The following is a 25666-nucleotide window of genomic DNA, read 5'->3' as shown; positions in this document are numbered from 1 at the left end:
GCGCCCGCCGCCACCTCCTGGGGCCGCAGCCGCGCTCCCCGCCCGGCGGCCGGGCTGCGAGCGTCACGTGGCCGGACTCCCCGCGGGGCGCCGCCCCCCGCCCCTCGCCCCACCCCCCGCCGGCTCCCGCGGCCGCCGCAAGTCCCGCCTCCCCGCCGGGGCCCCGCGGCCCGCCCCCTCCGGGAGCGCCCAGGTGACAGCCGGCGACCGCGAGTCCCAGCCGGGAGCCGGGAGAGAAAACCGGGACGCAAGCGGCAGCGGAGGGGGTGGGGACGGGGCTCGGCCTCCGCCACCCCGCCGAGGGGTCTGCCCCGCTCTCCCCGCCGGGCGCGGCGCCTCTCTTCACCCCCCGCGCCGTGGCCCCCGGGAGCCGCCGCCCAGCCGCGCCCCAATCTGCTCGGCGCCCCCACGCTCCCGCCCAGAGTTCAGCCGCCGCGATCCCAGCAGCGGTCGCTGCCTCTGGGACATGGATCAGCTTCACACGGCCCGGCGAGGCCCCCTCATTAACCCCATTTACTGATGAGCAAACTGAGGCTCCACAGCCTCGAGAGGCACCCGGGCCCTGAGCCCTATTCGAGTGCAAACCCTGCGGCTTTCCCGGCGGCCGCGGCCGCCTGAGGCCCCGCCGCGGAGCACGTGCCGAGTCCAGCGCGCCCTCGCCGCGTTCGCCGTCCTGCAGCCCGCGAGCTCCGGCAAACGCGGCAGCCGGGACGCGCCCGCTCCGGTCCGTGCGCGAGGAAGCAGGTGCAAGCCTCCCCGTGGCGCCTCCCTCAGGCGGCCCTTCTCTTAAGTGGCTCCTCCTTTTCTGTTCTCACCTCCTCCGTCCAGCCCCTCCGGTCGTGGGCCCCGGACCCCCTCTCGCGAAGCCCGTCCCTGGCCCGCGGACGCCCTGCCTCCTTGATGTGCCTGCAGCGCCTCCTGCAGGCGGTCGGGGGTGGTGCAGGCCTGTCGCGGGACATGCCAGCACCGATGGCCGTGCGGTCTTAAGAAACTGAAAGGGCTCCATGGACCAGTCCTCAGCCCCAGAACCCTAGGGAGACCCCCCCACACACACACACGCACATACACACAAAACCCTCTCTCCTCAGGCGACTGACATCCCCCTCATATGACCTGAACCCCAAGAAAAATGACACCAGACAAGATGAACACAACCCAGCAGGAGGAGACAGTTCAGATCATTCATTGTTCAATCTTCATCTTTTGCAGAGGAAAGAAATGAAGACTCCAAGAGCAGAAGTGCTTTGCTCCGGAAGGTCACACACAAGAAAGAAGCAGAGCTGAGGCTAGACGGCAGGCCTCCCGGGCAGTGCTGACTCCAAACCTGGGACTGGCCCAGCGCACCCACAGGGGGAGGGCTGAGCAGCTGCCCCCAGGCTTTCTCCTTCAGCCGCACAGAGGTGTGACTTGCCAGGCAGTAGACCAAAGCTCGCTTGGGTCTGTGGGTGGTGGGTGTAGGTTTTTTCCTAGGGACATGGGCAGAAGAGAGGAAATAGGGAAATGGGAAAATGTAGGAACCTCAAGGAAATAGAGGGTCTGCGGCCAGAGAAGCAAGTGAATGAAAGGGGGCCTGACTTAAAGCCACTTTTCTTTTCCTTACCCTGAAGGCTCTTTCTTGAGTAGGGTGACAAAACTGGGACTTATGGGAGTGAAGGAGGTGCTAACTGGGACAACAGGCATAAACCAGACTCTAGGGTAGCGGGTGTAAGCCAGCACTGGGCCATATGGTCACACAATCTCTGAGGGACGCATCTGAGCCCTGGCTGGAGACGCCACATCCGCAGTGGCTCTACATGCTCAGATCACTGGGTCGCCTCAGCTCCAGACCTCAATTTTCTGCCGTGTCCCCCACCCCCAGCAAGGCATCACAGTTGAACCTGGTCCTCTCTTCTTTTCTATCCCAACCAAGGACATCACCTTTCACCTGGTCCCCCAACCTGGAAATCTCCCTAACCCTTACATCCAACTGGTCACCAATCCCTGGCAATTCTGCTTCCGCCATGTGTCATGTACCCTTTTTTCTTCTCCAAGCCTGCTGTCCCACCCCGATTTCAGTTGCTCCTCCGATCATCTCTCTCCCAGGCTACCCATCATATTTCGTACCAAAAACCCCATCGCTCTGGATTTCAGCTGAGTCACAGGCCACGCAGGTGTGAGACATCAGGGAGAGCCACCTAACAGGTTGGATGTTAAAACCCTGAAGAGGCTCTGGAACGTGGATGGTAAAGCACTTTGCACAGTGTCAGGGACACATTTCAATAAGTAGTAGTCATAAATATTATTTGTGTCTCTTCATCTCTGGACTGGGCAGCTGAGGGCCACTGTACTGTCTGTCATTAGACATTTCTAAGGCAAATATACCGTGGACTATTACACCCCCATTAGAAATGATGCTTGCAAGAGATTTGTAATGATTTGGGAAAATTCTCATGGTATAGTGTTATGTAAAAAAGTCAGTATAACATTTCATGAATGAATGAACTATAAGAAAAGGAACAAAGGAAACATGCTCTAATGTTAAAAGTGTTTGTGTCTTGGTCATGGCATAGATGATACTATTTCTCAGCTTTTAAAATATTTTCCAAAGTTTTATATAATGAAGACTCATTTATTTGATAATTAGAAGCCAGTTCAAACTTTAAAATGAGGAAATGAGACTTAGTAGCTGAGGCCCTAAACTACTGTATGAGTTCTCCAAGCAGGCATTTCACTGCCAACTAGAGGGAGCAGCGAGGCCTTGGAACAAACTCTTTGGGGTGAAGGCCAGTCCCGCCCTGGAAGAGAGGGGGCCAAGATGAGAATTTGTGGGGGTAGCAGGTCCTCCACAGAGGGGCACAGTCAGCGTGCCTCCTCAGGGCACCCAGGGAGATTACCACATGGTCTATGTGTATACTCATGGTCTGTGTGAACACTCCTGGTCTTATACATTGTTGATGTATGAAATGTTCAAACCTGTAGAGAACTGTAATAAGAGTTTTATCTGAACTTAACTGATGACAATTTCTGGGAAACAAGATCTCTAATAATCCACAGAATTATAGTTTCGCAGTTTCTTTTATAGATTTGAAATTAAGTAGGGAATGTAAGGAAGATTACATGAAGGTGGGAGAAAGCAAGGCGGGGACTGGATTAGAGGGTAAGTTGGTATGTGCCCTCTGGAGGGTGGTTAGGCCTCTGAGAGATACTACTTCTGTATTTAAGGGTGTGTTAACCTAGACAGATAAGAGCAATGGACAGGGCTTACTTAAAAACCTTTCGCTGAAGAAGTTACAGGCTTGGGAGTGACTACTGACCACTACCTGCCCTGTTAGGAAACTGATTTATTATGACACCCCTTTGTCATCCACAATATGTGTGTACCATTCGGAATGGGCCTAGGTTATAGTGGACTTGCATACAACGTCAAAATCTCAATGGCTTACCCGGCCGGGCGTGGCTCAGCAGTTGAGCATCGACCTAGGATCCAGGAGATCACAGTTCAATTCCCAGTCAGGGCACATGCCCGGGTTGCAGGCTCCATCCCCAGTTGGGAGCGTGCAGGAGGCAGCCAATGAATGACGACTCCCATCATTGATGTTTCTCTCTCTCTCTCCCTCTCCATTCCTCTCTCTGAAATCAATAGAGATATATTTCAAAACAAAACAAAACAAAAACCTCAATGGCTTAAATCAACAAAGTTTTATTTTTCACTTACACTACATGCTCACTGCAAGTCCCTCAGGGATCTGACCTAAGACATCTTCAGCCCTGGACCCAAGCTGATAGAGGAGCCATGATCTAGAACATTGTTAACCAGGGGGCAATGGGAATATAGACTTGGGATTCTTAGCCTGCAGGGAAGTTTACCCTACCACATGCCTGGAAAGAGACTGAAAATGTTGATGAACAGCATTAATGACTTCTACAATGAACTCTGCCTTTGACCCACACCCCATGGCCAAAATCAAGACATTATCCTGAGTATATAATCACGAATTTGCTCAAAGATTTAATTATGTGAAGTTGCTGGCAAAGTTCCTTCATAATTAAAACTTGGAAACCAAGTGTTGATCAACGCAAAAATGGTTTTAGTACATTCATTAAATGGAATACTGTGCAGTGGCTCAGTTGGGTGAGCATTGTCCCATGCACCAAAGGGTCGCCAGTTCGATTCCTGGTCAGGACACATACCCAGGTAGCTGATTTGATGGTTTGATCCCTGGTCAGGGTGCTTAAAGGAGGCAACCAATCAATGTTTCTCTCTCTCCCCATTTCTCTTTCTCTAAAATCAATAAGCATGTCCTCTAGTGACACACAGAAGACATGCAGTTCCCAGGAATGCTCACAAGGTGGCTCAATGACTCCACTTAATTCATAGTTTCTCTGTACCCACCCCTGCCAACTGGCAAGAGTGAGAATATCATGAGTATTGGTTAATCCCGCAGAGGGGAACCACAGAATCACAAAGTATTTACACTGGCCTGAGTCTCCAGGGGCTTTCTAGTCTACCTCCTAGGAACAGAGGTCCTCAGGAGACAACCAATTTATCCTGTATCTGGAGAGAGTTGGTAGGAATAGACCTGGACCTGAATTTTAAGGTTCTTTTTAAAGTTATATTCAAAGTTGCTTTAAATTTGGAATACAAATGTGAGTGCATATAAGTGAGGGGTGAGGGTGGGAACGAGGTGGCCAGTCCACCTCTGTTGAATGTGCTGGACAGAAGGAAGCAGAAAAAGTCACCGGCTCATTTACCGCAAGTGCTGAGCTCCTGCTCCGTGGGCAGCTTTGTGTGAAGACACAAAGCAGGCACAAAGGGCCCCTGCCCCCGGAGTGTACAACCCGGTAAGTAGATGAGTCAAGAGAAGACCACCACGAGGAAGGACGCTGCGATAAATGCCCAACACGAACGTAGGAGAAAGTGCTCTTCTCAGTATGGAGAAGGGAGAGGTCACTTCTCTGCTCAGGGGTGGAGAGCAGCCTTGCTGGTGGGTCTTGGGCTGGCCTTGGAAGAACAGTACCTAACAGCACTTCTCAAGTTGAAGTGTAGATTCCCATTCAGTAGGGCTGGGTGTGTGCTGAGATGCTGCATTCCTAACGAGCCCGGCTGATTCCAATGAGGCTGATCGCAAGACCACACTTTGAGCGGCAAGGGCGAGGGCACTGGTTCATGAACTTGGCTGCACATGGGAATCACAGAAAGTTAAAAACAAACAAAAAGCAAAAAACCGCTAAGGCTCCAGTCTCATCCTATAGCTTCTGTGTTAATTGGGCTGGGGTACAACCCTGGCACTGGTATCTCTTAAAGCACTTCCCAGGTGACTCATATGCAATTAAATTTGAGCATCAAGGGCATAGGGGACATTTGTCATTCTTTTTGCCCATCCAGCACCTGAATCCCCCACCTTAGCATCAGAGCTCACCCCCCTTTACTGAATCTGAAGACAAGAGCCTCTCTTTGTCCCATTTCCCTGGCATATGGAGCACGGGCACCTACTTTGGGCTTCAGCAATGAAACCACCCTAGACTCTGCAGCAGAAGCTACTGAAATAAAGAAGCAGAGGCCACATAGTATCAACCTTAGTAGCAAGGATTTTGCACTGGTGGCAGCTATATTGTTTCCAGAGGCAGCAGTGACAATTCTTGGGCATGATGTTCAGCAGCAGAGATTGCAGGACCTCAGCTGACCTTGCTAAGCCTGACTTGGAGCATTGGTCTCGGCTGCACAGATTCTGAAACTTTCTATGGTCCTGGAGACTGTGAGCAACCCAATATCATTTTAAACACACACAGAGCCTTTTATAAAGCTTAAATATAATACCAAATTTAAAACCCACATAAAACAAATGTGGAGATTAATAAATTGTTATAAGGCAAACACCTTTGTAAACAACATCCATGCCAGAAGATAGGATTAGGTATTCCTGAAACTCCATTTATAACTCTCCTGCCATTTATAGCTCCTCCCTCCCTGCTAAAAATATCCCTATCCTGACTTTGAGGTTAATCATTTTCTTAATTTTCTTTATAGTATATTACCTCTGTATTTCTCCAAACACATTACGGTTTAGTTTTGCCTGCTTTTTTTTTCCTTTCAGTCTTTTGCTAATTTAAATTCTCTCTCCCCATTGAAATTTAATAGTTGAAAACACTGAATCAATTGTCCTGCAAAATTGATCAGTCTGGGTTTTTTTAATTGATGTAGTTTAATATGTTCTTCTACCTTCAGGTTTCCTATAAATTGGTAGTTGGATCTAGAACAGAGGTTTGATCCAATCTTTGATATTTTTTGGCATGGCCTCATCATAGGAAATATTGTGCTCATGATCCTAAGGTACCTAAATGTCTGCATCTCAATTTTGTTGGCCTCTCTCTTTGTAATGTTAGTAGCCATTGATCATCCCTAGATCCATTAATTCATTAAAGATTGCAAAATAATAAAATTCTATCATTTCTTCTTTCTTTTTTTATTGGAATACTTCTCTATGGAGAAACATCACCTCACTTTCTATTGTTGGGGAGAAAACCTTTCCCTGCCTTCTTAGGTGCAGTTTTGGAGGTTTGCAAATTAAACTGGCAAAAGAAAGATTAGCAAGAGAAAAGCATGTTTTTATTAACTATGTATCTGGGGGTTCACAGAAGAATGTGCCTCCTAGAATTTGGGGCTTAACAGGGAATAGGGAAGGGCACTTCTGACAGAACAGATGACTTTTTATAAGGGCTAGGAGGGACAAAGGGCACTTAAGATAAATGACTTTCTGGGAAAGACATATGGACCCTTAGGAGTAGATGAGAAGTAAGAACGTTGAGGCAATGTTTCTGGGTGTGGTACAAACCTCTCCAAGAAGAGGTCAGAGTTGCTCCCTAGATAGAGGGTGTTTTATGACAAATGAGTTCTTTTGGGAGGTTATGTTTTTAGGCAGATGAGGGATTTGGGGGAACTCGAATGACTCAGCTCACAAGAATTTAGGTAGCACAATAGCTCATTTTGACCCGCTTCACTGTTTAGTTACCAGCGGTATAGTCTGTTTAGGGAAGTGCGGATGAAAAGGGGGTTCAATGGAGAGTGACCTCACAGGGTGACCTGACCATCAATTCCTAACTGGGCAGGTCGTGGCAGGTACTCACCCCCAGGCATATATTTAGTAAAAGGCTTGTCTTTGCCTTAAGCAAGCCCTGTGCCTTGCTTCTGTGCCTGTAGGGTGAACAACTTCGAAAGGCCTCTTTTCAACCCCTCAAGGAAAACCACCCTGAGAGAGTACATAATCGAAACTAGCCCGTAATCCAGTCCCCACCTTGCTTTCTCCCGCCTTCATGTAACCTCCCTTATGTTTCCTCCAAATGCATAAAAGAAGCTGCAAACTGTCCTTCTGGAAAGCATTTTCCTCAGTCTGTTGAGGTCTTGCTTCCAGGCCTATCCTGTTTGACTCAAATTTTTATAAAAATTCTCTATAGGTCTGGGTGTCCTTATGTCAACAGAAGTCAGGGTAACTTCTTGATTCTTTTATTTACCATTGGGGTGGGGGAGACGTTCCTCAGGCATCCTCCAGTAGTGACCATTAGAGGTATGCGTGTGTGTGTCATCAGTATGCACTCATGGATTTAAACATATTTAGTGTGTTCAAAACGTCCTCTTTGGCCAGGGTGGGCCTCCTCCAGACCCCAATTGACACATCCTTAGATCTTAAAAATTGCTGTAATTTGACAAGATATTTTTGGCTTATCTTATACATTTCCTGCCACAAATTCCATAATCCACCATTTCTTCAAGAAGCCCTGGTGTGGTTTTTTTTTTACTGGGAAAAGGGCCCAGGCTGTCGTAGTCTGCATGAAGCATAAGGTAGATCCCGTGTCCACTTGCTGTTGAGGTTTCAGCCGCTGCTCTCAAACGGGCTTGCGCAGCCTTCAAGGCCCTGCTGGTTCCTTGGGAGTTCTTGCATACTTCAGATGCCCCTTTGCTCCCATGTTCTGCACAGACGCTGGTATCATGCATTTGTCAGAGGTTTGTCCCTCCCTGCTGGTGTGGGGGGTTTGTGGGACTACCCGGTCAACTAGTTTTACTACCCCAGTTGCTGTTTTTTTATAGACTTGTGCAAAATGAAAACTTACGCTACTGCTACCACCTTCTTATAAATATCCAATTTAAGTATCCTTTTAATAAATATCCTCCATTGTTTAAATTAGCCAAAGTTGGTTTCTACAGTTTGCGGCTAAGAACCAAAACTGTTACAGAGGGGTGCTAATTAAGCAAAGAGGTGGTAGAAGTAATAAATCTGCTGCCAGACCTGTTTTGAGGCCTACGAACAGCAGAGTGGATTTGGGTAACACTTGTTGAAAGTCAAGGCTGTTAACAATGGGTAGGGGGGCTGGAGGTCCTCAACTGTTGGGTCTGGTCAACTCACTGCTTTATTTCCCTGGAAGCTTGATCAGTGACCAACTCTAATGAACCAGGAGAGATCCTTGCTGTAGATTCTTGAGCAGGAAAGTGAGGCATTCGGAAGATTAACATTCTGATCTGCCCAAGGAGACTAGGGGTGTGTGAGGGAGACCAACACTAGCTGATCAGTTAGAAAATTAACGCTGTGGTCCAGAGGAGAGGTACTAGTACCAAAACCAGGCAGTGGGAATGGCAAGGGGAAGACGGAAGATAATGTAAGAAAACTGAACAGTACTAGGTGACGGTGAGGGAAGTCATTGGTGGTTGAGGCCTCAAAGCTGAGTGATTAGAAAATGAGCCAAAAAATTTTAATGTAATCTCCCACATTAGTGACCTAGAATTTAAACTGGAAAAGCCACCCCTGTCCTAGGACCTTTAAACAATTCTCTTCAAACATTTCCTAGGTAAGAAGAAAAACAGAGCTTAGCCTGTGCATCATGATGAAGAGGGATGAGTGAATAGCTCACGGTCCAGCGTTCTCACAGCTGCAGGAAGGTGGACACCCTAAAGGCGAACAGCAGCCCTTACCCTACAGATGGCTTCAGATCCGTCTCATCCCAGTGAGCCGGCAGTTAGCATCTTCACCCAGATATTGTCGTAGTTTCACTCCAACATCTGCCTTCAAGATCTCCCAGACCTAACTTGTTTCTGTGATTGATGATGTGAAACTTAAGAGGCTTTAATGGAGCCCTTCAGGCGCTTCAGAAGGGGCACAGGTGAAAAGGCCTCTCCGAGTCCCATCACTTCCACAGTAACATCAACTCTGCTTCCTGCACTTCAACTGTGAAAAGCAACTGCCTTTATTACTTTCTGCCAAAAGGTGGTTTGAAGTAGGAGGAAACAGAATTAGCAAGGTGGAGGGTTAATAAGGCTTAAAGGAAAAACAGCAGTAAACTGAGCTAAGTTCACCAGGTCGCTGATGATGTAACACAAAGAACCTGAGGGCCACAGCACCCAGCAAGCGTCTAGCGGGAAGGAGTCTTTCCCCTTCATATATATATAATTCCCTTGAACTTCAACCCTGCATTGCTTTCTCATCATTTTAGCTGGGTCCTATTTAAATCTCAACACTTACATGATCTCTAGAACCCTCCAGTTTCTCTTCCAACCTTTCTAGACTTGTTTTCCTCAAAGACCCTGCTCTCTGCTGCTCTCGCCACTCTCGAAGGCTTCCCAGGTCTCCCAACTGCCCATCCTGCTGTCCAGTTGGACTTCAGGTTTCTCACATAAGCTTGCTTCTGACTTGCCCACAGGCCCTTCTTGCCCTCGCCTTGCTCTTAGCCAATCAATCTATGTATCTAAGAACCAACTCATGTCCCTCCTCCCTCAAAAAGTCACCTCTGCTATTCTTGCTCTCTATTCTTTCAACTATTTCAACTGTTCTTGCCCAACTGAACTTGCTCTTCCACTTAAAATCTGGACTACAACTACTGGACCCCTGTACATGCTCAGCTGATGACTGCTCTTGCTTTCTAAACTAGATCACATATTTAAAGGTAGAGACCATATTTTATCTTCCTACACCAATCTCAAAGCAGACTCACAAGCCCCAGGCTAGACACGCAAAAGAGGTATGTTGGCAGGGGAGTGGATGGGGAAGCATTAAAAACACTCCAGGTGGTTTTTATAAACACTGTAGTATGAGAAAACCTCTGCATATCACCCTTCCAGCAGAGATAATCTTGTCAACAAACATTTATTGACTAACAAGGCCTTAATATAGGATTAAACATTTCCTTCCACAACACTCTAAGTATATAAAAAAGTTTCACCTTGACCAGGTGGCTCAGTTGGTTGCAGTGTCGCCCCGTACCCCAAAAGGTTGTGGGTTCGATTCTGGGTCAGGGCACATACCTAGGTTGTGGGCTCAAACCCCCATCTGGGTGTGTATGGGAGCCAACCAATGTCTCTTTCTCCCTTTCCTAAGAAAAGGGAAAATATACTCAGGTGAGGGTGTTTCACTTTACATATAGTTCACAAAAAAAGTAGGACAGACTTTGCATTTTGAAGTCACTGCTAAAAGGGTTCACCCTCCAGTACAGTGACCTACCTTCATGTCCACGGGTAACCAGCTGACTTCAGCTGTAGCTGCCTTTGGCACATCCTAGTATCGCTGAGAAGTGACTAGAATTGTGGTACCTCTTTTGACACCAAGATGATTTTGCTTTAGTGTTTTAAGAGATGTAGTTTCTTACCAAACATAGTTCTTGAAATTGCCTTCCCAGTTTTCCGTAGGTTGAGGTTATTTCCCTTTTATTTCTGCTTTCTAATATTCGTTCTGCATTATTTCCCAAAGTAATCCTCCATCTTCAACTCCATAAATGAATGAAAACCAAGCCACACAGTTGAAAATCAAGTTTTGTTTTTATATGAACAGAAGTAGACCATCTAGAAATATTTCAGTTTATTTAAATTGTTAAGTAGAATATGAAACCGAATTTGTAGCTAGTACCAGAGAATGGACTTAACTGTTTGGTATTTAATGAGAACAGCTTCTACACAGGATCCCAAGAGACTTACAGAAAAAGGGGCAAAGCCCTAATATTAAGCAAATAAAACTCATGTTTCAAACAGGTTATACAAAAATTGATTTATACTCCATTTCCCTTTTTTTTGATATTTAGAAAGTGCAGATTTAACAAAAGGTAGCCATATCCTTTCTATGTACAATGCCGATTATAATTATGCAAACAACAAAACTGTCAGTCTGTTACCCAAAAATCCCAGTGTTTAGCTCTCAAACCTTAAGTCACTGACTGAACTGATACGGATTAAAGGTTAAAAACAAAAAAGCTACTGTCACATTCCAGATAAAGGAAAGCAACAAACACATCAAATTAATCTAACAACAGTAGGATTAACCTAAAACTTTTTAAGAAGCTTAACATCATTTCATTATTTTTAGTGGAAAATTGGGGATTATTTGGCAATGCTGCTTTTACTAGTAGTAACAATGATAAAGTCAAGTTAGGGGGAAACACTAAGAACCACCACCAGTGAGGCATAGAAAATTGTTTTTAGGGCACGATCTGAAAAACTCATGGGTGTTCATAGCAGATACATCCCTATGTTGTTTATGTGAGCCAAGAGGGCATTAAAATGCTGTCCACGACACAGAAAGACTGTCTTTCAATGGAAGCTGCTGTCCTAAACTCAGCCTCTGCTAGAAATGAATCATGCTATTCACAATTATTTCAACAAAGGTATCATCTTAGGATGCTAGCAGCATAGCAAACTTAACTTATCCTAACGACAAGCAATGAAGCAAAACTAGAAAACTGAAGTGAAAAACTGACCGGGTTAGAGATGGCTGGAGACCTTCTTTACGTGAAAAGCCTTTTGCTGTTCTTTTTCCAAATCCAAGGTAATACAAGTTTTCCAAAAGGATGTGAAGAGAGGACTTAAAATTAATAATACACTAAAGTATTTCTAAATCTTAAGGTAAAGATAACTTAACACTGAAAAAGTGTTCTTCGAAGGCCAAATCTCAATATATTTGGCAAACATGTTAATAAATTTCACTCCTCCTTCCCACCTTTTAAAAACCACCTTTACTGGGCTACCAAACTGCCAGAGGAGTTGCCAAAATGGAGACTACTCAAATTTTGGTTAAAGATTTATCCTAGGAAAGTGAATAGGCTATACACCTAATTAGAAAGACAAACCACAACACCCTCCAAACACTAGTGCATGCAATTAACTCTTCCATTTCAAAAACTCAATGGTTAAGACAGGAAGGGAACAAAGAGGGAAGGAGAAGAGGAACATGAAGTCCAGCAGCAAATGAAGGAATCTGGGGCAGAAGTTTTAGGAGAGAGACAAAATGAGGGGAAGACACAATTAACTGACATCTGACTAGTAGGCAGTTAGAATTTTTCAGTTTACCTAGCAAGCTGAATCAGTGCTTTATGTTAAACTTGACAAACCTACTAGTTTGCCCGTTTCATTTTTAAATAACTCATACCGTGAGGTGGTAGGGAGGGAGAAGTAAATAAAGCAGCATGCAGGAAGACAAACACAAGGAAACGTGGCCCAGGATGAGAACTAGTGGCAGGAATAGTTTTAAATATCAAGGCCACTTAAAATGAGACTCTGCAAACCAAAGCTATCACTTCTGCGTTACCCTCTGTCCTCAACTGACTACTTTAAAAATTACAGCCAAGCAAACCACAAACATTTTAATGTTTATGTTTGGATGATGTCTCCTGCACATGCTTCCATCAAAACAAAAAAGGAAAAACCAAAGAAGTTCCTTTCCACATAAGGCACAGGACAAAATTAACCCCATTTACATATTCAAGGCGAAAATGAGTGTTTTCCTGGCTTTTTGTTTCTTTTGCTATTACATGTCTATAGATTATAGGGACTCAAGCACATTATCCATGACAGAAAATTCCACTGTTGTACAAAATAAAATTGTTAATTCTAACTTTTATTCTTATACAATTTGCAGAATAGAGTTGAAATGATTGCTATAAGTTTTAATGTTGATAAGAATTGGACTATAATACAACTGAAATGCAGTGGTGAGCTGAGCAAGTACATTTAAAAATGAAGTCACAGACATGATTTTTCTATACATTTTTTTTTTGTTTGAAGAAAATTATAAAGTCAGCAAGCAGTCACAGATGAAAGAACAAATAAAATAGGTGGGCTGGATAGTTAAGATGAGGAACAAAAATATCTGTTTAGAGTTAAAAATGGACAGAGTGGTTTACTTTGCAGCAAGAAGAGAAACAGGGTGGTGGATGGCAACTGATGGAACAGGAGAACTCTCAGCAACATTTGCTCTTCCAGCCTGTCACGCCTCCTCCGCTGCTGATATCTACATTTTCACTGTTGGGCTCTTTTACAGGGGTCTGGAACAAACACACAAGGAAAGTAACCCATGAAAAAACATTGCCATGTATAAATCAAGATTCAACAGAAATACTCTCATAAAGGTTAATTTATGTAACAAAATGCAATTAGAGTAATGAGACAGGTTTTCTCCCCCATACAAAATAAAGATTTGCAAGCTTTGTTTTCGGTCTTTTGTTTGCCTGCTTTTTCCAAGCCGTGAAATGTCTAGAGGCCTCCCAGCATTCCTTTATAAAGCTTCTGAAATCTTCTCTGGCCCTAACACTTTTGCAGAGAGGTTTGTTATCTCCTAGCCCAGAACCCTGAGTACTTACTACTTAAAATGCATTATCATTAAGCATATGCATTAAACCAATGTTAGGTCATGTCTAACTGCAGGAAAGTAAAACAGCCCTTTTCTGTGTAGTTAACTTGTCTTTTTAGATGGGAGTTTGTATTACGGTATGATTTTTCTTTTACCAATTCAGGAGAGAAAATACTGCACAGAAAGTTCCTAGTCAAAAATCACTATTGTATTTCACATCTAACTTGTTAAGCAAGTTTACATTAGATGCTTTAACTCATATTACCAGATTGAAAAGTGTATGAAAATAATGCTACCTCATATTTGGGCCTGCCTACATGGGGAAGCTGCTAGACAGAGAGCTTTATATACCAGCTGGGTCCAACCCACAGATTGGACAGTGTGGCTCAGTGGTTGAGCATCGACCTATGAACCAAAAGGTCCCCCGTTCAATTCCTGGGCAGGGCACATGTCCGGGTTTTGGGCTCAATGTTTCTAACTCTTTATCCTCTCCCTTTCTGTATAAAATCAATTTTAAAATATTTAATAAACAAATAAATCTTTGGATTGGTTTTTGAAAAAATATTAATATTTCAAGTATAAAAACAGAAAGGTTACCAGAAGCAATGAATTTTTTCCTATACAATTTCTGTTTCTCCTTTAGGATTTGTGTAAGATTTTCTCTAATTTTATTTGTATATAAATATATCACAGGCTGAATAGAGAATTCAGGACTCATAACCAAATCTAGTCATTTGAGGGGGAAATATGAAAACCAGCTTTCCCAATTTTGCTAAAAGTTACTTATACTGGTAAGTTTTAGGATTCACAAATGGAACACAGAACTAACCCTAAGGCAAAATGAATTCCCTGAGGTCACATTTTCAGCCTTATTATTATTTTTTTACAGCACAGACTGGAATGACTGGCTGAATGAAATCGGGGGGGGGGGGGTACTCTGTTTATTCAGTATGTAATATATGCACGCCCTTTAATGGCACATCTGAGAACGATATACAGAAGAGTAATTCTGTAGCAATAACTACAGAATACATTCACCTCTTACCTTAAATGTTTAAATATGATCTATGAAAATGGAAATGATGTGTAAGAGAAACGAATCCAAAAGTAAACAGAAAAGCCACAACACAATGGACCAGACAAAAAACTGGGAAAAAGGAGTACGAAATTGGGGACTAGAGAGCAAGAGTGAGAGCTCAGAATATTAACTGTTACTACTGACTAGGACCCACAGATTTCTAGATGGCTTCCTGTTCTTCCACTCCCTTACTTCACTTTGGAGGATTAGATACTGGTGATGGGTAAACATTTCAAAACAGTGCCACCCAAGCCCAATTTTTGTGTGTAAATCTAGTACTTTAGAAAAGACTAAGTATTCAACTATGACACTGGGCACCTTAACAGTAAGTAAAAATAGGAACTTACCTTTCGAAGGATATCTTCAGCTAATGTGAGAAAGGCCTTTTCGATGTTTATATTTGCTTTTGCACTAGTCTCAAAAAATCTAATACCATGCTCCCTTGCAATCTGAAATAGAAGCAAAATGTCATCATAAAATGATCATGTACAGGTTGCCAATTGATGACTTTAGCATCTTAGAGGAAATAGTATTACCGCTAAAGGCAGCAGTTTCAACTAGGTTACATAAAACAGATTTAAATGGGTCAAGATTCAAATGGTCAAGCTCTTCAAAAATAAACAAAAGTAATAAAAGAATCTGCTCTTCACTATAAGAGTTTACTTCAGATATTCTTAAAAAAGTAGAGTGGACCCTTTAACAAGTAAGGTCTGCACAGTACAGGTCCACTTATACACAGATTTTTCCCAGTAGGTATGTATTTGGCCTTTCGTATCCCTGGGTTTTGTATCTGTAGATGCGGAGGGCCAAGTGTATGCATTATCCTATGCCATTTTATATAAGGGACTTGCACATCCTCAGATTTTGGTTTCCACAGGGGGTCCTGGAAACAATTCCCCCCGGGATACTGAGGGACAACTATAGTCAAGTACTGGGGGAGTCAAAAGTTATATGTGGATTTCCAACTGCACAGGGGTGAGGGGTCAGCACCCCTAAATCCCACGTTGTTCAAGGGTCAACTGTATTTTCCTCTAGGGGTAAACTTAAGAGACGTTCAAAGTGACTTAAGCAGTATCTAGTTTCTGCTTGTTACAGGCTACCAATTGTCAAACTACAAAATCATTAACTGATACATTTCTTTAATGTCTTAAATTTAAAAATTGAGAATCACTAATTTGTATTCCCCCCCTTTGTAGTATAAATAAGGCTAAAAATAGTACTGCCACAGATTTAATTCTATAACTGTTGGATATGTATTGAAAGAAATTCACTCAAATGACAAGTTACTGTTTCCAACAGCATTTAAAAACTGATGTGACTAGCTAGGGTACTGCACTGCCACTACTGTAAAAACAACAAATGCTACCATCTTCACAAAGAAAGGGCAGCACATCAGCTGCATCCCGAGCTTTTTACCTGTTCTCCTTTTCCTTTAGGTACAACTCTCTTATCATCCATATCACACTTGTTTCCTAGTAACATCCTTTCCACATCTTCATTGGCATGCTGAAATGGAATAAACATTTTATTTACATACTATCATGAATTATGGCTTAATAGTCCCCTAAAATGACTTTTTCTCCATTTTGGTATCAACAGTCTGAAAGTTTTAAAGCAATCACCCTGAAACCACTCCAAGCTAAAAGCCTACATAAATTCTTAAATTACCTGGGGAAAAAAACCCACAACAAAGACATACCCTGTCAAGTATTATTTTCCCACTATATAAGGCTGTCTGGATTCTAGATACGTTCTCGCAGGAGAGGATGCAGGCAAAAGACCTGAAGCTGGAATCTCTTATGCATGCCTCAACCCAAGCTGGACCATGGTTTTAGACAACGTGTACTACCCTAAAAAGCATTAATATAAAATTCTACAGAGCCCTTAAAATCTCAAAAAGCTACACTGCTAGGGCACAAGGAGAACCCATGCAGAAAAATCAGTTAAAAACAAATGTTTGCTCCACCAAAATCCTAATGACATCTCTTGCACAAATAGAAAAATCCATCCCTAAAATTCATAAGGAATCTCGAGGGACCCTGAATAGGCAAAACAATCTTGACAAGGAAGAACAAAATTGGAAGATTTATACTTTTCTTTCTTTTTTTTAATCCTCACCCGAGGATATTTTTTCCACTGCTTTTTTTTTGGGGGGGGGGGATCAATGTAAGAGGGACACATTGATTGGTTGCCTCCTGAACATGCCCTGATGGGCTAGGGATCGAGCCTACAATGGAGGTACATGCCCTTAGCCGGAATCAAACCCAGGACCCTTCACTCCATGGGCCGATGCTCTCACCACTGAGTCAAACCAGCTAGGACTACACTTATTTCTTGATTTCAAAATTTACTACAAAGCTACAGTAATCAAAACAGTGTGCTACTGGCATAAGGACAGACATCAAAGATGAATAAAATAGCCTAGAAATAAACCCTTGCATACAAATGATTTTGACAACAGTGACAAACCACTCAGTGGGAAAAGGAAAGTCTTCAACAAATGGTGCTGGGAACACTAGACAGCAACATGCGAAAGAATGGAGCTGGAACCCTAACTTACATACACAAAAATGAACTCAAAATGAATCAGACCTAAATATAAGACCTATAACTATAAAATTCTTAGAAGAAAACATGAAAAAAGTTTTATGAGATTGGATTTGGCAATGATTTCTTGGATACAATACCAAAAGCACAGGCAACAACAACAAAAAGATAAATTACACTTTGTCAAAATTAAAAACTTTTGTGAATCAATGGTAATATCAGTAGAGTGAAAAGGCAATCCATGGAATGAGAAAAATATTTGCAAATCATATATCTTTGGCCCAACGCACCCTTCCCTGAATATCCCTATAGCCAAGGTAGTTATATTCTCTGGATACAAAATACTTTTTAAGTTTTGATTTGTCTTAAATTTGAATCCATCACACTCTTTCCACCAGCCCCTTCCTTATCTGGATGACTTCTACTCATCTCTTCAGGTCTCAGGTTAAATATGTCTGGTTTCAATTCCCCATTTCAAGATTGTTTGGCTATTCAGGGTCCCTTGCAGCTCCATTTGAATTTTAGGATGAGCTTGTAAATTTCTACCAAAAAATGGGGGGGGGGGGGGCAGCTGGGGTCTTTTTTTTTTTTTTTTTTTAATGTTTTTATTGAATTTAGACAGAGAGAAAGGGAGAGGGATAGAGATAGAAACATTAATCGGCTGCCTCCTGCATGCCCCCTACTGGGGACTGAGCCCTGAAACCCAGGCATGCACCTTGACTGGGAATCGAACCAACGACCTCCTGGTTCATGAGTCAATACTCAACCATTGAGCCACACCAGCCAGGCTATTTATTGATTTTAGACAGTGAAAAGAAGGGGGGAGGGGGAAAGGATGGAGGGAGGAAGAAAGTGAGAAAGGAGTGTGAGGGAGAAAAAGCAAGTGAAACATTGATTTTGTTGTTCCATTTGTTTATGCATTCATCAGTTGCTTCTTGTATGTGCCCTGACAGGAGATTAAACCTGCAACCTTGGCGTATTGGGACGATACTCTAACCAACTGAACTACCTGGCCAGGGCTCCTTATCGTGTTCTTAATTGTAGGAGTCAGTCTTAGGAAATTCAAAGCCTAAAAGGCAGCAATAAGACATGAAAAATAAATAATTCCAACAAGAAGCTACCTATGCTGTAACACCGAAACAGACATGATTTGACAACTTTATCTTATAAAAATTGACTCCTTCACATGCAATGATATGGCACTATTTTCCTGGTTAGGTTTTTACTGTATTTGTACTATGCAGCTTGAAAAATGTCTAGAAGTGGTATGACAATACTATAACTTTACAGTTTTAAAATTATTACTGAAATGTAATTCATTCACTCAATAAAAACTTACCAGGTAAAAATTCTTTCGGAGAGGTGTGTAAAACTATCATTAGCTTCTATTTGGGGCCATCTTATGGGATGGCTGTACAGAGTTTTGGAGTAATTTAATAATTGCCTTGGGTGGGGTTCTAGATAGACCTGCCCAAAATTTTAAGAAAAAGGCAAAAGAACCCCCAACATTAAAATTTAAAAAGGAGAAATGCTTGCCCTGGCCAGTGTGGGTGGCTCAGTTGGTTGGGCACTCCTGTACACCAAAGGGCGGCGGTCCAATTCCCAGCTGGGACGTGTGTGGGAGGCAACTGATGGATGTTTCTCACACTGATGTTTCCCTCCCTCCCTCCCTCCCTCCCTCCCTCCCTCCCTCCCTCCCTCCCTCCCTCTCCCTAAAAATCAATCAACCAATAAAAACAAAAAAGAAATGCTCAATAATAATGACTTCAATAATGATAACACATTATATCCTAAAGATAAATTAGAATATTGATCTTTATCAACCACGTACACAAATGTGCTTATGCAGGGTTTATGCAATTTCTAGGTCTTACCTCATCTATGTTTCTAAGCCATTTGCTGATGTTTTCAAAACTTTTACCATTGGTGATGTCATATACTAGCATGATACCCATTGCTCCTCTGTAGTAGGAGGTTGTGATGGTGTGAAATCGCTCCTGGCCTGCCGTATCCCTGAAATAAACAACAGTAATTTGTATTGAGCATTTTGATATTACTATATTCTAGATAAAAGGTGAAACAATAGTTTGGTAAGATAAAGATTAAAATCCACTATATGCCACAACACAAAAGAGAGCTACCACTCATTTAATTTTTAAATGGTAAACCATTATGGTTATTCATAAACATATATGTATGTATAAAACTTTTTAGTCAAAGAAAATTAATGACCTACCTATACTGGATGAAAAACAGCAAGGGAAAACAGTAAAAAGTGACACATAAAACTCTTAGTTATTTAAAAATGAACACCAGTAGCCCTGGCCCGTGTGGCTCAGCTGGAGCGTCATCCTGTGCACCAAAGGGTCTTGGGTTAGATTCCTGGACAGGGCACATACCTGGGTTGCGGGTTTAATCCCTGGTTGAGGCACATACAGGAGGCAGTTGTTCCATGTTTCTCTCTCTCCCTCTCCCTTCTTTTCTCTCTAAAATCAATTAAAAAATAGATCCTCGGGTGAGGATAAAAAAAAAGAACACCTGTGTGATAAAAACTTTTGGAATTCCTTAATTTTTTTTAAAGTGATCTAGCTTCATAATGTAATACAAAAGCATGTGGAATTTTTAGAACATTAAAGGACTACACTACAGTATAGCCACATTTACCTTTAGAAGCATTAACAAAAAGTTGTAATGATAATCTTATTTATAAATAACAAGACAGAAATATGTGAAGAGTAGTATTTTTCAATGCCTTCAAAATCAATGACTTAAGACATATATTGTGCTCCTGTAATTTTCCCCTCTTGTTTGATCACCAATTTCTTCCTGTTATGGATCATTCTCATCAGCACATTACATGTTTTAGTATCCCTATCTTTTTAAAAAAATATTTATATTGCTTTCTGGAGAGAGAGGAATGGAGAGTGAAAAAGAGAAACATTGATGAGAAACATCAATCGGCTGCCTCCTGCATGCCCCCCTACTGGGGATCAAACGCACAACCTGAGCATGAGCCCAGATCAGGAATCGAACGAGCAAGCTTTTGGTGCATGGATGATGCCCAACCAACTGAGCCACTCCAGCCAGGCCTCCCCATCTTTTCTTAAAAAGCAAAATTAAAACAATCAGAAAACACCAACTCTCAACCCCACATCCCTCCAACTTACATTACATTTCTGTTCCCCTTCCTAGCAAACTTATTTTAACTTTTACTTAAAATAATTATAGCCTCACAGGAAGTTACAAAAACAGTACAAAGAAGTCCTGTGTACCCTTCACCCAGCTTTCCCCAATGGTAACATCTTCCATCATTTTACAAAAGCAAAACCATAAACTGACATTGGTACAATCTACAGAACCATAGAGTTCACTATTTTTACATGCACTCCTATTTGTGTGCATGCGCATTTTGTTCTCTGCAATTTTACATGTGTAGATTTGTGATCACCACCAAGGCAAAAAACTGTTGCATAATCCCTCTACCCCCTATAGTCCCTTTACCCTGGCCAATAATGTGTTCCATTTCTATAATTCTGTCATTTCTGGAATGTTATATAAATGGAATTGTGTGATATGCAATCTTTGAAATGGTTGTTTTTCACTTTTTTCAATATAATGCCCTTCAGATCTATCCAAGTTGTTGCACGTAATAGTAGTCTGTTCTGTTTTCTTGCTGAGTAGTACTTCATGGTATGGACATGTCACTATGTTTAACCACTCACCCATGGAAGGACATTTGGGTTGTTTCTAGTTTTTGGCTATTAAAAATAAAGTTGCTATGAATATTCATGTATAAGTTTCTGTGTGGAACTAAGTTTTTCATTTTTCTGGAATGAACAACCAGGAGTGTTGTTATTGCTGAACCATATGATAAGTATATGTTTAACTTTATTTAAAAGTGCCATATTTTTCTAAAGTGGCTGTACCACTACCACTTTACATTCTCACTAGCAATGTATGAGCAATCCAGTTTCTCTGCATATCATCAGGATTTGGTATTGCCACTATTTTTTATTTTTAGTTGTTCTAATAGAGCATGTGTTACCATGTCATCATCATTTTAATTTGTATTCCTTTACAGTTAAACATTTTTCATGTAAGTATTTGCCATCCATATATCCTCTTTGGTGAAATATGTTTATATCTTCTGCCCATTTTCTAACTGTATTGTTTGCTTATTTTTTGCTGTTGAGTGTTGAGTTCTTTTTACATGTCAGATATGTGGTTTGAAAATATTTTCTCCAAGTCTGTCACCAGTTTTTGCATCCTCTTTTTATATGCTCTCCCAGTTAAGATTTTTAGTTTTTTATTTATACATTTCATACTTTGACACTTTTCAACATCACTATATCCACCCCATACATAAGGAGACTCCTTGATCTCGAATCATCCTTTTCCTGGATCCTCATTACAGCAGCCCATACCGATTGTTCAGGCAATCAACAGTGCACTTCGAACCAGAACAGAGCCCTTGCCCCACTACTTCTAGGCTAATTGGTGACCCTTTGCCCAGCGCTAAAAATAGCCACAGCTGCTTATTCACTGTCAAATTATTTTTAGGTTTGCCTACACACATACACCCAGGTCTAGGGACAGCAGGCTGATTCCAATAAAAGCAGATGTTAAATATCTGAAGAGCAACTAAACATTGTATATGTTCACAATATCTTTTTAAGTCCCCATAATACAGGATTTTAAGTCTGTTTATAAAACTACTCACTTGATTTTCCTCGCTTATTAAAAATTTTTTCTTCTAAGCCTATGTATAATAATCAGGCCTCTGAAATTATAAACCAATGATGATAGAATTCTCCTTACATAAAATGATACATAGGTCAGAGAATATTTTCCCCCACTGACATATTATAAAAGGAGTGATATATTCCTAGCAACTGAAGTAGCTTATTTCCTTAATTGTTAGTCCCACACACAGGGTCAGGGAAGCTGTGTACTCTAGCTGCTATTATGACAGTTATTTTTAGTCTGGGCACTGACAGCAATGGAACAGGCCAGAGACAACATCAATCTGCTCTGTAAGTCAGAGACTCCAAATTTAAATTAGGATGTCAAATTTCTCAGACTGAGTTTTACTTTAATAAGATCTGGATTTCCTCATAGATATGCAATTTCTCTAATCCAAACACCATGAGTTTAAATTATCTTCATTTTTAAAAAGTCAAAAGTCTGATACCTGCCCTACAGAGCTCACAATCCTATGGGGACAGGAATAAACAAGTAAATAAATATATAATCCCAAATTGTGACAAATGCCAACATGGTAAACAGGGTGAAATGATGAAGAATAGAGTAAAGGAAGAAGTAACCTAGATAGAATGATCAGGGTGGTCCTCTCTATAAAGGTGATGCTTAAGGTGAGTGAGAAATACGAGCAGAAATTAACCAAAGTCATTCAGTCAACAAATGTTTATTGAGCATCTACATTTGTCAGGCTCAGTTCTAGGTGGTGGTTATATAACCACAAATTAGGCAGAGGAGACTTCACTCTCAAAAAGCTTACATTCTAGTGGAGGGACAATAGGAATACATTTTAAAAATATGGCAAGTTTAGATACTAAAATAAACTATGACAAAGATAAACTAGGATAAATGTAATAGTGCCAGGAGGACTGGGCTACTGAAGCTAGTTATCATTCAAGGCCTGTCTCAAAGAATAACACTGATTTGAGATCTGATGAAAAGCATTCAAAGCAGAAGAACAGTTGATGTACAAAAGGCCTTGAAATGGAACCATGCTTGACATGGTCAAGGGAGGAAAAAAATGGCCATAGTGACTGGAACAAAGCTGGTAAGATGAGGTCAGAAGGGACAGTAGCCAGAACACAGAGTTTTCAAACTGTATTTCTGTTGAAATGGGAGGCCTCTGGAATAGAGTGGTACTTCAGAATGCTGTGTTGCTACAGTCAAGAGAAAGTGGGAGGTTAGGTGTTCAGGGAGGTCTACAAGGCATGTACAAAAGCCCTAAATTAGAAAAAAACTTACCATTTTCATGGAATTAAAAGGATATCAGCTGGGGGCAGAAATTATATACACAAAGGAGTACAAAATGAGGTCAGAAAGGTGGGCAGCGACCCACTCTGTAAACTGTGGTAAGAAATTTGGATTTGGAATTTCATTTGAAATGCAATGGAAACTTAAAACGGTTCTAAATAGGGGAAGGAATGACAACCATGACCAGATTTAGACTTGAAAAGGTTACTCTGGCTGTTATATGGAAAAATTACTGGAAGAAGGCAAAAGGGAAGAAGGACCTGTTAGGATGATTCAAACAGAAGTAACAGTGGCTTCGACTAGGGTGGGTAACAGTGGAGATGGCAAACTGTATATGGATTCTTTTGGAGGTTTGCTAAATTGGATTTTGGGGTTAAAATGGAAAGAATCAAAGATGACTACCAAGTCTCTGGCACCTTACAAAGGCAAACAGTTAATTCTTCTACAATGGAACACTAACAATTTTTGGTGACTGTGGCAAGCATTTCTGACCCACCCCTCTTAAAAAAAAGAAAGAAAAGGCTGACTTGAAGTAACTCACTATGACTGTTTTCCTGGCAGGACCCGCTACTCTATGGAAAATATAGATAGCAAAAGATACTGTGGTGGAACTTTCTAGAGATCTGGGATTTTAAAAGCTGCAGATATTTCTCTATCAGCCAGACAAGCTAATTTTAGGCCTACAGACGTGCCTTGGCCTGGTGAGACCCATCTTTATTCTTATGCAGCAGAAAAGACTAAAAGATTCCTGGGAAGAAAGCAAGAAGGGAAGATCATTCGAAGAAAGAAAAAATAAGACATGAGACAGGAATTGTGCCTCAATAGAAACTAAGTGAACATTTCAGAATAAACTATTGCTGTGTTAAATATATATATAAGTCAGCCCTGGAGGACGTGGCTCAGTGGTTTGAGTGCTGGCCCACGCACCGAAGGGCTATGGATTTGATTCCTGGTCAAGGGCACATACCTGGGTTGCAGGTTCGATCCCTGGCCCAGTCAGGGATCATGTGGGAGGCAACCAATTGATGCGTCTCTTTCACATCAATGTTTCTCCCCACCCCCCCCTTTCTACTTTCTCTAAAAAGCAACGGAAAAAATGTCCTCAGGTGAGGATTAAAAAAAAGACAAAGCTTTAGCACAGACTGAAAAGTTGCCAAGCCTAAAATTCAATCACAGAAGTTTTCATGCTGAAACAAGAATCTGAATATATGCACTTAAACTAGAAAGAGATAATCACTGTGCTTTTTAGTAGTGAATTGGAAGCAAAGAATTTGAGGATTGAGTTTTGAATTTCAATGCATCGTAAGTTATGAGTAATGGGTTGTTCATGCTAAAAGCCTTCCTGAATTAACTATGGCATATCCCAGATCTCTTAGCTTAGAGCTACATGGCTTCTTTGTCCCTGGAATGTTAGTATGTCAACTCAAGCAAAGAAACAAAACCAGTAAGCATAATGCTAACCTCTAAAAAATTTTAATCACAAATGTTAACCAATCATTCATTCCTAATCCTTGTAGAAAAATGGTATATTACCATTTCTGTGCTATACTTGAGTTGTATAGGTATAGCAAAAATCTTTTCTAGATTAATCTTGAAGGCCACAGCAAAGAACTTACTGTTTCAAAAGATCACCTTCTGAGGAAGTCTTTATTTTTAAAAACAAATGTTAGTTGTTACTGTTTACTTCTAAAAGCTAGAGAGACTACAATAAGGGGGGAGGGAGAATGTTTAAAGCACAAAGTCAAGAAACAGAAGGGAAAGTTTGTAGAAGACAGAGTGTATAAGAAAGAATAGGGCAAATTTAGTAGGGCAAAGGTTTTATATATTATATAAAAAATACACCTGAAAAAAATTTTTGTGCACTTTTGATTCTACTATATACACACTCACTTATACATGTACAGAGTCACAGAGCCAAAATGTAAAATGTACCTCTCACTGTCAAAAAGTTGAAAAATTATTGGCTTAAAATGTGTACAGAGGGGATGCCATTGAGAATAGAGCCAATCAGTGTGGCAGAGCCTAGGAGGGGCTTGGAACACAAACCATTATGGGAATAAGGCATGGTGCTTAAAAAAATTTTTTTTTAAAGGTGGGGAGAGGTGGTTGAAATTCAGACAAACTGACATCCTTTCTTCCCCTGAGATCAGCTTTAATTATAAAGCAACAGAATATGAGGCAAAGTTCAATGAGAGTTATTTCTCAGTTAAAGTAAGGAAAAATCAATGATTATTAAGTGGGTTATGTTTCAAAGAAAATCATTAAATTTAGGAAATATTTTAGAATGTCTAAATTTTGTTTAAATCTGTACTAAATTCTAAGCTGTCATAAAGATTATACTTCTCATTATACAGTCAGGTAATGAAGACATTCTGACTCAACAAGACCTACTTCTAATTATTAGCATCCTTTAAAAGGTAATTCCTAACTTTGAAACTGCCTTTGGATAATGAGA

General features: G+C 41.5%; 1 protein-coding gene across 2 annotated transcripts in view; it reads right to left on the bottom strand.

Moving 5' to 3' along the window:
• Nucleotides 1–10758: 10758 nt before the first annotated feature.
• Nucleotides 10759–25666, bottom strand: part of RAB10 (RAB10, member RAS oncogene family) — a 51850-nt gene continuing 36942 nt past the window's right edge. For both annotated transcript variants that reach the window (XM_081156833.1, XM_081156832.1), the window contains 4 exons: nt 19077–19215; nt 16072–16161; nt 15003–15104; nt 10759–13272 (listed from right to left, as the gene is read on the bottom strand). In XM_081156833.1, the coding sequence (XP_081012959.1) occupies nt 13189–13272; nt 15003–15104; nt 16072–16161; nt 19077–19215 (415 nt within the window). In that variant the 3' untranslated portion in view covers nt 10759–13188. The remainder of the gene's footprint in view (nt 13273–15002; nt 15105–16071; nt 16162–19076; nt 19216–25666) is intronic.

The sequence above is a fragment of the Miniopterus schreibersii genome (genome assembly GCF_964146895.1).
Source record: "Miniopterus schreibersii genome assembly, chromosome: 13".
In the NCBI taxonomy this organism is placed as follows: Eukaryota; Metazoa; Chordata; class Mammalia; order Chiroptera; family Miniopteridae; genus Miniopterus; species Miniopterus schreibersii.
The sequence above is the reverse complement of the archived record's forward strand: the minus strand, read 5'-3'. Positions and strand labels throughout refer to the sequence as shown.